Genomic DNA, 14,834 nt, shown 5'->3' on the forward strand with positions numbered 1-14,834 from the left:
TAAGGAATTTTGTACAGCCCACTTATGAGAGTTGGTTAAAAATAAACATTCTTAACAAAATATACCAAAGAATGGAATCACAAGCTCCTTTTATCCAAAACTGGATGAAATAGAGTACCAGTTTTATGGATTTTAGGTAGAATAAAAATTGGGTAAATTATATATTCATGTTACTTTGAGGTCTTTCCTTTCTCCCATCTTCAAAATAACAATTTTGTACTCCAGGGAATATGGTCCTATTTTTATTCATTTGTAAAAATCATCTTTTAATAATTCTTTACTTTTGTTTTTATGAACTTTATCCAAAATTGCATCTTGACTTCCTTTTTTTTTGCTTTTATAATTACAACATTACTGTTGTTTTTTAATGTACATAACTGATTTAACTCAGTATTACTTAAGTTTATCCTTCTGGTTCAATAATTCATTGGCTAATTCTGTTCTAACTGTATGTTTTATTTAATAATTATCTTCCAATTAAAAAAAAAAAATTTTTGTAGACACAGTGAGATCCCTCTTTGAATGACATGGTTGTTATTAACTGAGAAATTAAAGCTTGGGCTTAAAATTTCCATTCGCTTATGTGACACACACTCATCTGATAATTTAACAACATTAGGATTGAACAGTAATTTGCTATACATGTCCATCAAGGCTAGAATCTCATTATAAGACTTACACTTTGAACTTTCATTTTTTTTCCTAACTAAGTTATTGAATATATTTCTAAGTTTCAATTTGTTATTTATTCTTAAATTTTCACTGTTTAACGAACTATACAAATTCAACCTGTCCAGCGATACACTGTGACTGTTCTTGGTTGATGTTAAATGCATGTTGTAAACTTTAGTTTCTGTTAATGTCATGCCATCTCTTTTCTTTAATCATTTCTCTGAGTATTTTGCTGTAGGTTCATTTTTAAATTGCATTTAACTTTAATGTTATTAGCAACTACTTTGAATTTTATACTTAGTCAAAATATTTTAGTTACTTTTGATGTTGCCCTTTGACCTTGTTAAACTGTGTTAAGTCTTGAGTAGCTTTGGACTTACTGGCTGTAGCTTGTAGACAGTATCCAAACAAACATTTGTTCTAATGTTCTGAACATGAACACCATAACTGTTAATTTACAATAAATTTCATAGTACTAACAGTTGCTTAAGTTAAAATCTAGTGACAATTTCAAAACTTGGGAATGAGGGGCAAGTATTCTCCCAAATTACTATTCACCAGCCTGATGGTACCAGCACTCTAGGTGTATATAAACAAATGAACAAATACACATACAAAACCTTAACACACAGACACTACTGTCTAAGATGGGTTTCTGAGGGATGGCAGATCATTTTCCTAAAGTATTTTACCTTTCAGATTCATCCCCCACTGGGACAGCAGTAAGTCTTCAGATTTACAATGCTAAAATCAGGGGTCAATTCCCCTTAGTGAAGACAGTAGATAGCCCAATGTGGCTTTGCTATAAGGAAATACACACAAACACAAACCTTTTAAATTCACTTATCTTACTTTTTGAATTTGATAGATTTGACCCTTTTCAGGTAGTTTCTGTTGAGGGGTGGGAGAGCCTTTAGTAAAGCATGTTTAGAATGAAACACAATAAATCTGACTTGACGTAGACACTCTAAGAGTGATGCTTTATTAAACAAGTTACCAGAACTTAAGTCTCAAACCTCTTGATTTTTATAAGTGTAACATTGATAACAGATAAGAAAACATTTTACAAAAAAATACCTGATGCTACAAGTGTCTGAAATTGTCCATCTGTCATTAAGTCCTTAAACCTGAGTTAGATGGTGACAATGTCCAATAGCACTTGTGTCTCTTTGGCTGAAACTACTCCAAACCATCTTATTATTTACCTTTAATAAATATACCAGAAGTTCTGTGAAGTATTGTAATTTGTTTTGAAATACTTTTCAGATCAACAGCAGAACATGCAAAAAATTACAGTTTTATATTGATATAATTTTTGTGTTCCATAATACTGTTTTGTCTATTATAAAAAGCTCTTTTTGAGAGAAATTTGAGGTTTTACTTTTTAGATACTAACAAAGTGGATGGTAACTCTTAAAAAAAATTATTAATAATATAATTTAAGGTTTGCCATTTTAGCCTGAAAACACGAGCATGAATTGAGGGTTCTATGTGGAGCATATTTTGAGGATATTAGAGATTATTATATTCTATATGGACAGTCATGAAATTTGGCATTATTAGTTTTTTGCTTTTCTTATCAAGTCAAGTTAGTAAATTGAGGCTATGTGTCATATGTACTAAATTAATTCATTTTGTTTCATTTCATACACATTAAAAGACATTGATGTGGTATTTCAATGTTGTATTAAGTTCATCCTTTGAAAATAAAAACCATAACATTATATCACACTGACCTCAAATGTCAGCAATCTCATCATTTTACTTGTTTCTGTCATTTGTTAATACTACAAGCATAAAGATGTAAGTAATAACTGACTGAGGTTAAGTTTAAAAAATGTCTCAAAAGATATTAACAATTGAAATACTTGCATTTATTTTCATAGAGTTTGTATACCACGTTTTGGTTATAATTGATCATTGATGATATCATTTTGGACTCTGATATAAGATTCAAGCTTTTCTTTAACTTCCACTCAATTTTGTACATTTTACTTATTGCTGCTAGTAATATGAATTTTGTTATAGCCAGAACCAACATATTATTAGGTCAAATGGCATCTTGGTCATTTCAGTTTCATCTAAAGTAATATGAGTAAATACTGGAATAAAACATTATTGGTGTTTAACAGAAAATGTTCTCTTGTACTACTAAGGAGGTACACTGCAAGCCTTGTATGTTTGTATGTATTTCAGAACTCTAAAAGAAATACAGCAGAAGAAAGATTATGTAAAGAGTTTTGTTTGGTTGGATATTAGGAACTTGTACAAGTGAAATGGTGTTTCTATGTTTTTCATCATGGATAACAAAGGACCCCTAACCTGGATGATGTAACTTGATCCATTTCACTATGGGTGAATTACAGACCACTGTGGAGTTCTCAGTTGAGCTTGGAAAATTTGTTAATGTGGATCTTTTTCAGCGAGGGTAAAATTTTGGTTATGCTATATTTACAATATAACAGTTGTGTTACTTTTAAGGTGTACTGAACTTTTTCAAGTTAAGTATGGTTGTTGTTGTTTTTTGACTCAACCAAGTTTTCAAGTTGGGCTTTTTATTATACATGGAAATTATCTTATAAGTCTGAACAAAAATATATATATAATTGTTGGATAAGAAAGGATTTCTTTCAGTACTTCTGCAACTTGTGGTGTCTTCAAAACAAAAAATTTGAATTGTTATCCTTAGTTTTATTTATTGGAACTTCCAGGCTATTATATGGCATTTCTATAAACATAATGATATACAAATAAAATAATGACCTAGATCTTCAGAATATATTGGGGTATAAGTGTTTTCTATGATCTTTTATGTGCTCGTATATTGAGCTTCAAAATGCAAATTATAAGTATGTTGTAATCTTGTGACTTTTAGTAGTATGTATTTAAAGTATTTTATCTGTGACCATAGTAAGGAAGTAGTAGGTAAATAAACTTTAATACATTACATTCTAAGTCACACTTGAATATATGTCATGCAAGAGATTCTGTGAACTTTAATCCACAACATTCTAAGTCACACTTGAACATATGCTATGTAACAGATTTGGTAAACTTTAATACATTACATTCTAAGTCACACTTGAATGTATGTTACGTAAAAGCTTTGATAAACTTTAATCCACTACATTCTAAGTTATACCTGAACTTGTGTAAGAGATTCGATAAACTTTAATACATTACATTCTAAGTGACACTTGAATGTATGTTATATAACAGATTTGATGTTTTTTTCAACAGATTTTATCAAATTCGAACCTACTTAAAGTTATCACCAAAAATCCCATCCAAAGTGGAAGTTAATTTGCCCAAAAATTCATGTAAGTTTATTTATTTATGTTTCTTTATGAAAAAGGAAATAGTTATTTCTTAGTATTATTTGTTAAGTTTATTTTCAGAGGTGAAAAATTTGGTGTAAGAAACTGAAGCTTTGTGATTAGTTGATGCCAGGTTAATGAAAACCATGATTTAGTTAAATTATTGAAAGCTGCCCTATTTATAGTGGACAGTTGTCATGCATACTATTTAGTTTCAACATCATTTTTCTCAATAATTACGAGAAGTTTTTCAGTTAAATACTCTTCAAAAAAACTTTGCTTTTATGAACACAAATATCAGGATGAACTGTTTAGTTGTACATTATTGTTGTTAGTGTAACAGGCTGCTCTATCAGAGGAACAATAAAGCATCATTTGGAGTGACAAGACACCAAGTACAACAGATTTATACAAAATATCAGGGTATGTAGTTGTGGGTGGGAACACAAGTCAACCAACTCAAAATTTACAACTGAAGCAAGGAATAAGTGATACCAAATCCAGCTTTGCACCAGAGGATTTACACTTTATTAATATTGATTAACATATGAAAGCTTATAATGAATGAAAAACAATAACACAAGTTTACAGTTTCAGTAACTTATATTGGTTCTATAATATTTCTAGTCCTGTTAACATTAATCATACAACTTTAATGACTTTTGTGTTATATATCGTATCTCCACTTGGCAATATTATTAGTGAAAAGAGAGTAGGAATTACAACTTAGATGGAGTTAGTGTAGTGCAAGTCCTGATGTACAGATAGTGTCATTTTCTGTCTGTATATCTCGAATTTAGCTGAAAGAACTGAAACAACTAGAAAACCTGGAATCCTTTGAAATTTGAAGGCTGGGATGACCTTGCTGTTGGGGTCAACCAACTACTTCTGGTCCAGAGATATTAATTCTTATTTAGTGTTGTAACATAGTCCATTTGAACTCACAGAGGTAAACTTTGAGGTGATTGGTCCAGCAGTTAGATTGTATACTTCTCTTTTCAGTGATTGGTGCTCAGTAATCCAGGACTGGACATTCAGTGATGTAAAAGGTTATGAGAAAGGTTGCCTGTGTATACAATTTCTCATCCTGTCTAGTCTGTTTTGCTGTAACATCTTTCTGACCAGATGAAATTTGGTATTACATTGTCTATACTTTAGTGCAAGAGTTGGCACAACAATGAATCACCTGGTATGACTATTCTGCCTTCCCTCAAGTCTTACATAAACACAAATTAGGGACTGATAGAAATGATTAAAAACCCTATAACCAGAACACTTTCAAAAGGTGGACCTTTCTTATTCAGTGGCAAATTACTGACTCTCTGGTATACAGACAATGTTTAACAGTATGTAAGTTGTTTTTGACAGATGTATTCAATCTTATCTTTTGTTAGAATTTCACAACTAATATTTGCAACAACACGTTTGCAAGTCTGTAGCTTAACTTATAAGAAAATGCAAGTCAAAGCATGTGTTTATCTTAAAGTGGCAGTTTAACTCAAGAGAAGGTTTCATCTAAACATTTGTTTAATATTTTGCAATGTGGAAATAAGTGTGTTGTTGTGAAAGTGTACTTCTGCAGCATGTGTTGATTATTAGGCTCTTCATTAGACAGTATGTAGTTATGTTAGAAAATTAATAACACATTGCAATAGTGCTTAAAGTTTTCATGTTATTTTATTAAAACACCAGTGGAAGAATATTTTATAAAGTGAGAGGTATTAACCAAAAACTCTTACCAAAGATATCACACAAAAAATATGTTCTTAAAGTACCAGGATGCTTATAAAGCTGAGATGGAACTCTTTATTGGGGTTTCAATAAAACAAAATTTAAACAATTAAACAGGCATTGTATTAATCTAAAATGAATACAACAGACAACCACTTAATACCTTGTTCATATTAATCAAAAATGGATATAACAAACAACCACTTAATACCGTGTTCACATTAATCCAAAATGAATACAATAGACAACCACTTAATACCTTGTTCATATTAATCAAAAATAGATATAACAAACAACCACTTAATACCGTGTCCATATTAATCCAAAATGGATATAACAAACAACCACTTAGTACCGTGTAAGTGAAATTCTTACACCAACTTAAGTATTATTTTATTCTTTTTGTCTTTGTTTATTTGATTGTTTTTAATGTATTAAAATGAGGTCTGTTTAATTTTTTTGTTTACTTATTTCATTTGAATCTTTCTCCCTTTTTTTAAAAAACAAACATTTTATATATATAGCATTAAGGAAGAAGGTGTTTAAACTTGTTTAAGTTTGTCCATCTGGTCCTCAGTTTTATATTTTGTACATTGTTACCAGGCTGTGATCTAGTGTTTCCTGCATGTGTTGTGAACGGAACAGCTGTTAGTAAAACATTCCAGATCCTATACAAAGATGAAGAGGTTGTACTGAATGACCTTATTGTGTTTAAAGTCCACTTACTGTTAGATGGACAGAGGGTAGGTAATATTAGACTGTAGTAGCATTACATTACAACATTGTATCGTACAAATATCTTGTCAGTTGGATTATTTTAGGTGTTATTTTAAATCTGTGTTGTGGTCAAACATCATTAAAGATAAACAGCTTATTTACCATATATTACAGTATTTCACAGTGTGTAGAAACTAACTAATTTCAACTGTATTAAATATATTGTAAGAACTGTGTGAAAAACAGCTTTTTAAATGATAAGATATATGAATATTATGATTATATTCATTGGAACCATTTCTTGCAGAGCTTAACATCTATAGTTTAAAGAACAAACAGTTTTTTTATGGTTACTTTGCAATTAAAACTATTGGTCTCTGTATTAGAGAAGGACCAGTTTACTGTGTACCGTATTAAAACAGGAGTGGGTTACTTTATATTGTATTAGAACTTTACTTTCTACTCTATATTAAAGCAGAAGTGGGTTACTTTATATTGCATTAGAACTTTACTGATTTGCTCTATTTTAAAGTAGTAGTGCATTACTTTATATTTTATTATATCTTTACTAGTCTGCTCTATATTAAAGCAGTAGTGGGTTACTTTATATTGTATTAGAACTTTACTAGTCTGCTCTATATTAAAGCAGTAGTGGGTTACTTTATATTGTATTAGAACTTTACTAGTCTGCTCAGTATTAAAGCTGTAGTGGGTTGCTTTATATTATATTAGAACTTTATTAGTCTGCTCTACATTAAAGCAGTAGTGGGTTACTTCATACTGTATTGTAACTTTACTGGTCTACTGTATATTAAAGCAGTAGTAGGTTACCTTATATTGTATTAGAACCTTACTGTTCTATTCTATATTAAAGCAGGAGTTGGTTACTTTATATTCAAGTGTCATGGTGCTAAATGTTAAAAACTGTTCTCTCCTAACATCTAAACTGTAGTAACTTTCCTTATTCAGGTGTCATGGTGCTAGATATTAAACACTGTTGTCTAATAACATCTAAATTGTAATGAGTTTCCTTATTCAAGTGCCATGGTGCTAAATATTAAACACTGTTGCCTACTAATGTATAAAGTGTAGTACGTTTCCTTATTCAGGTGTCATGGTGGTAAATTTTAAACACTGTTGTCTACTAACTAACATGTAAACTGTAATAACTTTTCTTATTCAGGTGTCATGGTGTTTCCAGGTGTCATTGTTGGCAAGTAGGTTATTTAACAACATTTTAACAAATATTAAAATGTTCCAAATGATATTATATTTTATGTTTCTATTTATGTGTTTGAATTACAAATGCACACAGGAATATCCTTTAAACGTATATTTATGTAACAACTTGTAGATTCATGGTATTCTTGTGAAAGCAGAGTTCCAGTTAATTGTAGAGCTGTGGTTTACAGACCAAAATTTTGGGTGAGTAAACTTCTGTACAGGTCTGGTTATAGTAGTGAATTATTGGCTACTGAACCTATCAGTTAAACAAATTATTGAAATTGTTATCAAAAATAAACATGAGAACATTCTAGAAAAAAAAGTCTTTATATTACTCTCAAATTATATTCTTTATCTTCTATATGTGTGAAATACTGATATATCTTTCATTTATTTAATTCTTGATTGAATTTAATAATAAAACTGTTTTTAGATCTCTTCCAATTCACTGTAATAGTTGAAAAATGCAACATCTTTATTTTCAGGCATTTTATGTATATGTTAACAGTAACTTATGATTATAGCATGCAGCCTACTAGTGAGAAACCAAAAGTCAATCTTCTAATGAACAGAACTAATTAAGTATACCTTTCATACAGCCTTACTTATAAAGGTCAAAATGCATTATTTCATCAGTTGTGTACCATCATCATTAAATGTTCCAGTCCTAAACCCAGTAATATCTCTCAGAGTTCACCTAACTTAGGTTTAGGCTAACATTGTAAAACAATTTCTATAATAAAACTATGATAATAAAGCTGAATGTACTAAACATTCTAACCAATACTGTCAATGAAAGTAATAATAATGGAACTGTAGAATATACATTTGTTTGTTATAAATAATATCTAATGTAGTCAATTGTTGATTGTTAATAAACTTGTATTTTAAAATAATAAACATCTAACTCTGGTTAATGTATTTACAGGGCTACTGATGAATAGTAGAATTCTCCTAAACTAGTATAACCAATAACACACGATGATAAAAGTGTAGATTGAATTGGACTTACTTTGAAGTTAAACTTAAATATTAAACAATTTTTGAATACTTTATTTATTTATTATAATATAAGCTTATTAGCTTACAACTTATGTTTTCATGTCCTTTATGTATATATATATTTTTTTTTTTTGAGGCACCGTCATGTTTTTTTTATGAATGACCTCTTAAACTATTAATTAAGTGTAAATTTTAATTTCATTCAAAAAAGGTGCCTAATTTTTTATTATTAGTATTATATTTTTAATTTACTGGTATGACTATTTATATTAAAGTACTAACATATTACAGTAGACTTATCACTTCACAGTTAACTATATTCAACAACAGACATATCTGACATGATACTATGCGCAGCTTACCTTACGTGTTTGTCTTTATGTATTTTTACATCTGCAAATTATTTTATTTTTGTCTTTTTTTTGTATGATAAAGTTTGGTTGTTTATTCTTTAAAATGTTGCTTGCTAATTGGATCAGTAGTATGTTTAAGGACTTGTAATGCTAAAATCCAGGATTTGATTCATTGCAGTGGACAGAGTGCAGGCCCATTGTTTAAGAAAAGCAAACACCCTCTAAGCTTAAAAATAATTTGAAGCTTTGTGTTTATGTTTAATTGTAAATTGTACTTTTAAGATGCAACCAATTAGGTTCAACAATGATATAACTGTTTATATCAACGTACATAAATGTTCAGATTATGCATAAATATCTGAAGTTGTCATTGTGGGCTCATGCACTAGATATGTTGTTTCAGTTTATAAACATTGTTAATTTCAAACTAAAATGTTCTAAGCATGCTTATGTTTACACAAATTTTTCATGCCACCTAGTAGAAATTCATCACTTGCCAAAACACTGTTGGTAGTTATTGATTTAAATGTCATCCTTTATAAACTTAGCAGATTGTACAATGTAGCAAACATTTACAAGAGTAGTCAAGAATCTGGAACTAAAGTGCCAGAGTGTTTGGAAAATTAAACCTATAGGAATCACAGACTAAACTGTTTGGTAGTATTATAAATCAAGTATTTCTTTTAATTACACATTGAATCGTTTGCTATGTTGATGGTCTGGATATCTGATGAAGAAATGTGTTGGTTGAGAGTTATCTGATGAAGAAATGTTTTGGTTGAGAGTTATCTGATGAAGAAATGTTTTGGTTGAGAGTTATCTGAAGAAAAACATCAGTTGAGAATGGCTGTCCTGTACTCAGCTTCCTTAAACATTTCTTTATTATTGTAATGCCATGTGGAACTGAGATGACTTTTCTCTACACAACCTTAATTAGATTATAAGCTGGAATATTGTATTTTCATTATTTTAATTTACACAGTTTTAATTAGGAGTTTAACTATAGTATAAAAACCCTCTTTGGAGAATGTGAGTTAATGAATGACTGAAGAACAAAATTAACATCTTGGTTGTTAAAGTACATGATATCTTGGTTGATAGTGTCATGTGGGGTCTTGATTGATAGCAATATATGGTGTTTTGGTTGAAAACAGCACATGGGGTCTTGGTTGATAGCAGCACATGGGATCTTAGTTGATGAAAGTTTATAAGATCTTTGATAATAGAAATGCATAAAGTCTTGGCAGATAGGAATGTTCAAAATCTTGGCTGATACAGTGTGTAAGATCTTAGGTTGTTATATGTGTCTAAGATCTTATGTTAAAAGCAATGTGCTTTGCAAAGTTAGGTAGGAATATTCAGAGATTTTGAAGTTCTGCAACATACAATTGAAAAAAGTATTAAGTCTTCATTTGAAGCTGTCAGTTTAGAAGTGTAATTGGTTTGTTTTATTCTTGATGCAGGCCTGACCAGCACAATTCTATTGAATGTGTTAGCACTCGGACCTTGGACCTTCACTTTGATCCTGCAAGAGGCCTGCACCATCACCTTCCAGTTCTGTTTGAGTATTTTTATTTATCTGCCATCAATGTTACCATACATGCTTCACTCCTCGCCCTTTGTCAGCCATATCTAAGGTAGGAACTGTGTTACTATATGATGTTTGTTAATTTCTCTGTTTAGTTAAAAAGAGGAACCAATTTCAGTGCCAATATTTTACAAATAGCTGATAAATATAAAACATGAAATATTTTAATACCTTCTGTCTGGTAATACATCTGATGTTTATAAACTGTAAAAACATTTGTATTATACCTCTTGAACCTTCATTCTGCTTCCATCTTGTCGTATATGAAAAGTATATATATCTATCAAATTACTGGTAACTTGTTTTTTTAATTCTCAGTCTTTAATATATCTAAAAAATGTACAATTTTTGAGGTAACTCACTTCTACAAATGAATTAGCCATCTTCCTCTTGTGTCTTCTTAACTTTCTCACTATGGGCTTGGTCCCAGTGACCAACCTTGTAACAATTTTGTGAGTGTTATAGTTTTCATACAACTTTTAATACAGCATGCATTGCTTCATAAAATTCTACATGTTAGTAAACGTTACAAGGATTTTGTACACAAAATATTGGATTTTTTGTATTAAGCACATTTTTTATTTTCAAGTGGTGACTATCCAACATACAAAGTAATTTTGATTTTAAGCTCAAAGATATTTTTATGCATCATAGAATTTTCAAATTTTACATGCAAAATCTTTATAACCTCCAGATGATTATCAAACATTTTTTTTATAAAGAACTTTGTATCTTATCTGTAATTTTCACAATCATACCTATATATGGTTTTGGTCAATTTGACCAACCTCATAATCACTATAAAATTTAGGAGATAGATATAAATTACACTTTTTTTCATTTTAGAATGACTACAAATTATAATATTAAACCACAAGTGTTTAGCCTAAATACTTTAAAACCTAATAACATTATACATCTATTTGTGTTATTTATATGATGTGGAGCACATGTATTAGTATTACTGTATCAAATAGTATAAAACTGGGTTGTACAAATTTACCAGCCTTGGCTGTGTTCTAGTGAACCAGTATTTTGTAACACAGAATCACGCTTTGATTTTAACACATTATATATGTATATATATATATATATATTACTATTTACATATAAATTATTAAATTTCAGTAATTGAAACAGAACAGTAGATAAAGAAGTAAAGAAAGTAGAGAGCCTTTCAAATTACAAACCTTGTTCCCATTTGCCATAACTTGCTAAGTCTTGTCAAATTTTGCCCATAGAAGATGTAAAACAAAATAATATTTTAAAGTTTTATATGTGAATTCTGAAATAACAAAAAACATTATACTATTAATACCACAAAATTCCACTATAATTTGTCAGGCTTAGTATCTAAGTTGTATTTGGGTCTAAACAAAATATGATAGCTCTATTATCTTTTACCTTTCCACTTTGATTCTACTGTGAAAAGAAGAGTTTTCCATAGAAATTCTTTGCAGAGGCTGAGAAAAACCATGTGAAGGATATTTTGAGCTTATGATTCGTGATGCACACATCATAGAGCGAAGTAGGTGTATGTAAACAGGTATTTCAAAAAATGGAAGAGGTGGGCAGGACTACTTTGGTTGATTCATTTAATATAATAACATCTTGGAAAATAGAAAAAATTAGAGGTTCTTATTTTATATTCTCTCATGTCAATATTGGCAATTTGAGTTTCTAATTTGTAAGAAACAACAGACTTTGTATTTGGACATCACAAAATATCATTTGAACCAAAGGAGCATCAAGTGTACCATGTGACACACCGAAATTGATAGTTAGGATTTTTTTTTTCATTGTGTACTTTTGAATTAAGAAATTAGATAATGTATAATACTGAAATTTGAATTATAATCTACAATCTGATACCAATCTTGATTCATAAAATATTAGTTCAATAAAATTTGGAATGTATGTCTTCAAATGTGATAACGCTCTTTGACCCTGACCACAGGAAAACCTTTTGAGATAGAGTTAAGAGACTTTCATTTTCATTTCATTTTTTGTGTTTTAACTGTGCCCATTGTGGTAGGGTTAGTGTGAACTGTGGTAATGTATGGTGATGTTATCAGAGGATAAAACTCCTCCAATAGCAGAACAACACAACTTTCATGTGCAGTAACTCATGATATGCAATCTTGAGAATTTGATTCTTCTTCTTGATGTGCTATTGAACAGACATGTTTAAATTTCTTGTCTGAGTCCAGTTTGTTGAAGGTTTAATTTTTAATTAAACTGATTTTTGTTTACCACATGCCCAATGGCATTTAACCCCTGCCCCATCTGCTGATATTCTTTCTCCTCAGTCTTTTGGACTACCACTTTCACCTGATTTACTTTAGGTAGTGCCTAGCCATTTCAGAAACAACCTTGATCTTCTACTCTTTTTCTGAATTTTGTTCACAGGTTTATTTCTTTCCTCACTTTCTGCATGTGTTTTTCTTATTTCTCATCTTTTATACCATAATTCACAATTCTAGGAGTTTATCTTGGCTTTCCTCCATGCTTGGTATTTGGATTTATACTGTTTCCTTTCTCACACCTAAATGCATTCTTCCATTCTCATTTATAACTCTCCATGTCCTGACTTGAGGAATTTCTTCCTTTTTTGATTCCTTGCCCCTAGTATTTTTTTACTATCATGGGGATTGGACAAGTTATCTTGTATTTTGTTTCCTGGTTATTCAAGTTCATGTTTTCATCTTTTCCTTACTACCCCTCTCTTTTTAATACTCTAATTCTGCCTTTTATTTGAGGTACTTTACTGTTCTTCAGATAGATTTCTTTTTTTTTTTTGTAGATTTTTGTTTTTTCTTTTTGTCAGCTTAGCTTTCTACACTCATGCTCTGTCCCTCTTTCCTTTGTTCTGTTACTGTGGGGACTTGTGGGTTGGGTTACTTTCATCTGTATTGTATTCCTTCTTGTGTATGGCTTATCTGTTCCAGGTTTTGTGCTTCCCTTTCTTTTTCTGAGTGAGAGATTCTTTCACTTATGAGGACTCTGGCTTCCCTGGAGCCCCTCATGTTTTTAGAACATGTACACTTGTGCTTCCTATGATGGACATTATGGATCCAAGGGTTTCTTTTCTAGGTCCCATTGTTCTTGTTTGTGAATCTCTTCTCTATATCAAATATTATCATGGTGACTAAACTGCATACATAGTACTTCTGGTATTTGCTCATTCTCCCACTAGGTCTCTCTCTCTTCATTGATGCCTCCCTTTCTAATTGAGGTACAACCCTGGGCAATGGCAGGATTTAAGGCCTTTGGACACAAAAGAAGTATTTACTTCAGATCATTGTACTTGTTCATTTATTTTTCTCACTGTTTTTTGAGCATGGTCCCATTCCTACCCCTGCTGGTTGATCACTTAGTCATGTTGCACTCAGTCAATTTCATGGTAATTTCTTGCATCTACTGCCTGATAGGCATGTGTTCCAGGACCATTTATATGACCATTGGACGTATGCCTCTGGGCCCATTCACATTGAGTTTAACTTATTGCTTATCATTTGCTGAAAGCTTAGACCTTGTTGGTGGGCTGTCTCTCTAGACCAGTATCTTCTACCAACACAGCAGTCTTTACACTCTCAGGTCTTTCATGAGGTTTGCTCTTACTTGGGTACACTCCCCTCATTGATACTTTTGATACTCTTCTGTACATTGGGCTTCCTCTCCTCTGGCCCACTGTTTCTCTTCTTTCTTTTCTGGATGTTGATATTTTTAATTGGGTCTGGTTTTACCTCTTTTTGTATGTCTATTCCCCTATACATCTCCTCATCTTGACACACACAACTCCTCGTCGGATCCCATGGTTGGTGCCTCATCAGCCAGCTCAGTCTTAGTTTCCTTTACTTTTACATTAATTATTTAACATGTTCTACCAAATTTCTTTCTCTTGTTTTACCTTCACACAACCCTTTTTCATCATGGGATATCTTTCCATCTTCAAGTATGGAATTTGTCTAATCTGTCACCCATCAGATTGACCTTTCCAATCATGTGGAAAATTTCCAGTCATATTTCTGTCATTCTTTCACTGTGTTTATCTATCATCAAAAGTGATGGGTCTTTCATCATTGATCTATCTGTTACTCTTATTTCTGGCTGTCTCACTGTGAACCACCTTCTTACCTGGCTGTTCATACATAGTTTTTATGTTTCTGCCTTTGTTGTATATCAGGAGAACTTATTCATGGCCTTCATCTTTTCTGGTACCACAGTATA

General features: G+C 31.0%; 1 protein-coding gene across 1 annotated transcript in view; it reads left to right on the top strand.

Annotated features, from left to right (window-relative positions):
* The window catches only part of LOC143236735 (protein FAM135A-like), a 67,650-nt gene that overhangs the window by 7,631 nt on the left and 45,185 nt on the right, over positions 1-14,834 (top strand). Inside the window, 5 exon segments of the mRNA XM_076475193.1 lie at positions 2,869-3,100; positions 3,913-3,992; positions 6,324-6,463; positions 7,792-7,862; positions 10,480-10,653. Of these exon segments, the coding sequence (XP_076331308.1) occupies positions 3,024-3,100; positions 3,913-3,992; positions 6,324-6,463; positions 7,792-7,862; positions 10,480-10,653 (542 nt within the window). The 5' untranslated portion in view covers positions 2,869-3,023.

This window comes from Tachypleus tridentatus, chromosome 13 (genome assembly GCF_004210375.1).
Source record: "Tachypleus tridentatus isolate NWPU-2018 chromosome 13, ASM421037v1, whole genome shotgun sequence".
Lineage (NCBI taxonomy): Eukaryota > Metazoa > Arthropoda > Merostomata > Xiphosura > Limulidae > Tachypleus > Tachypleus tridentatus.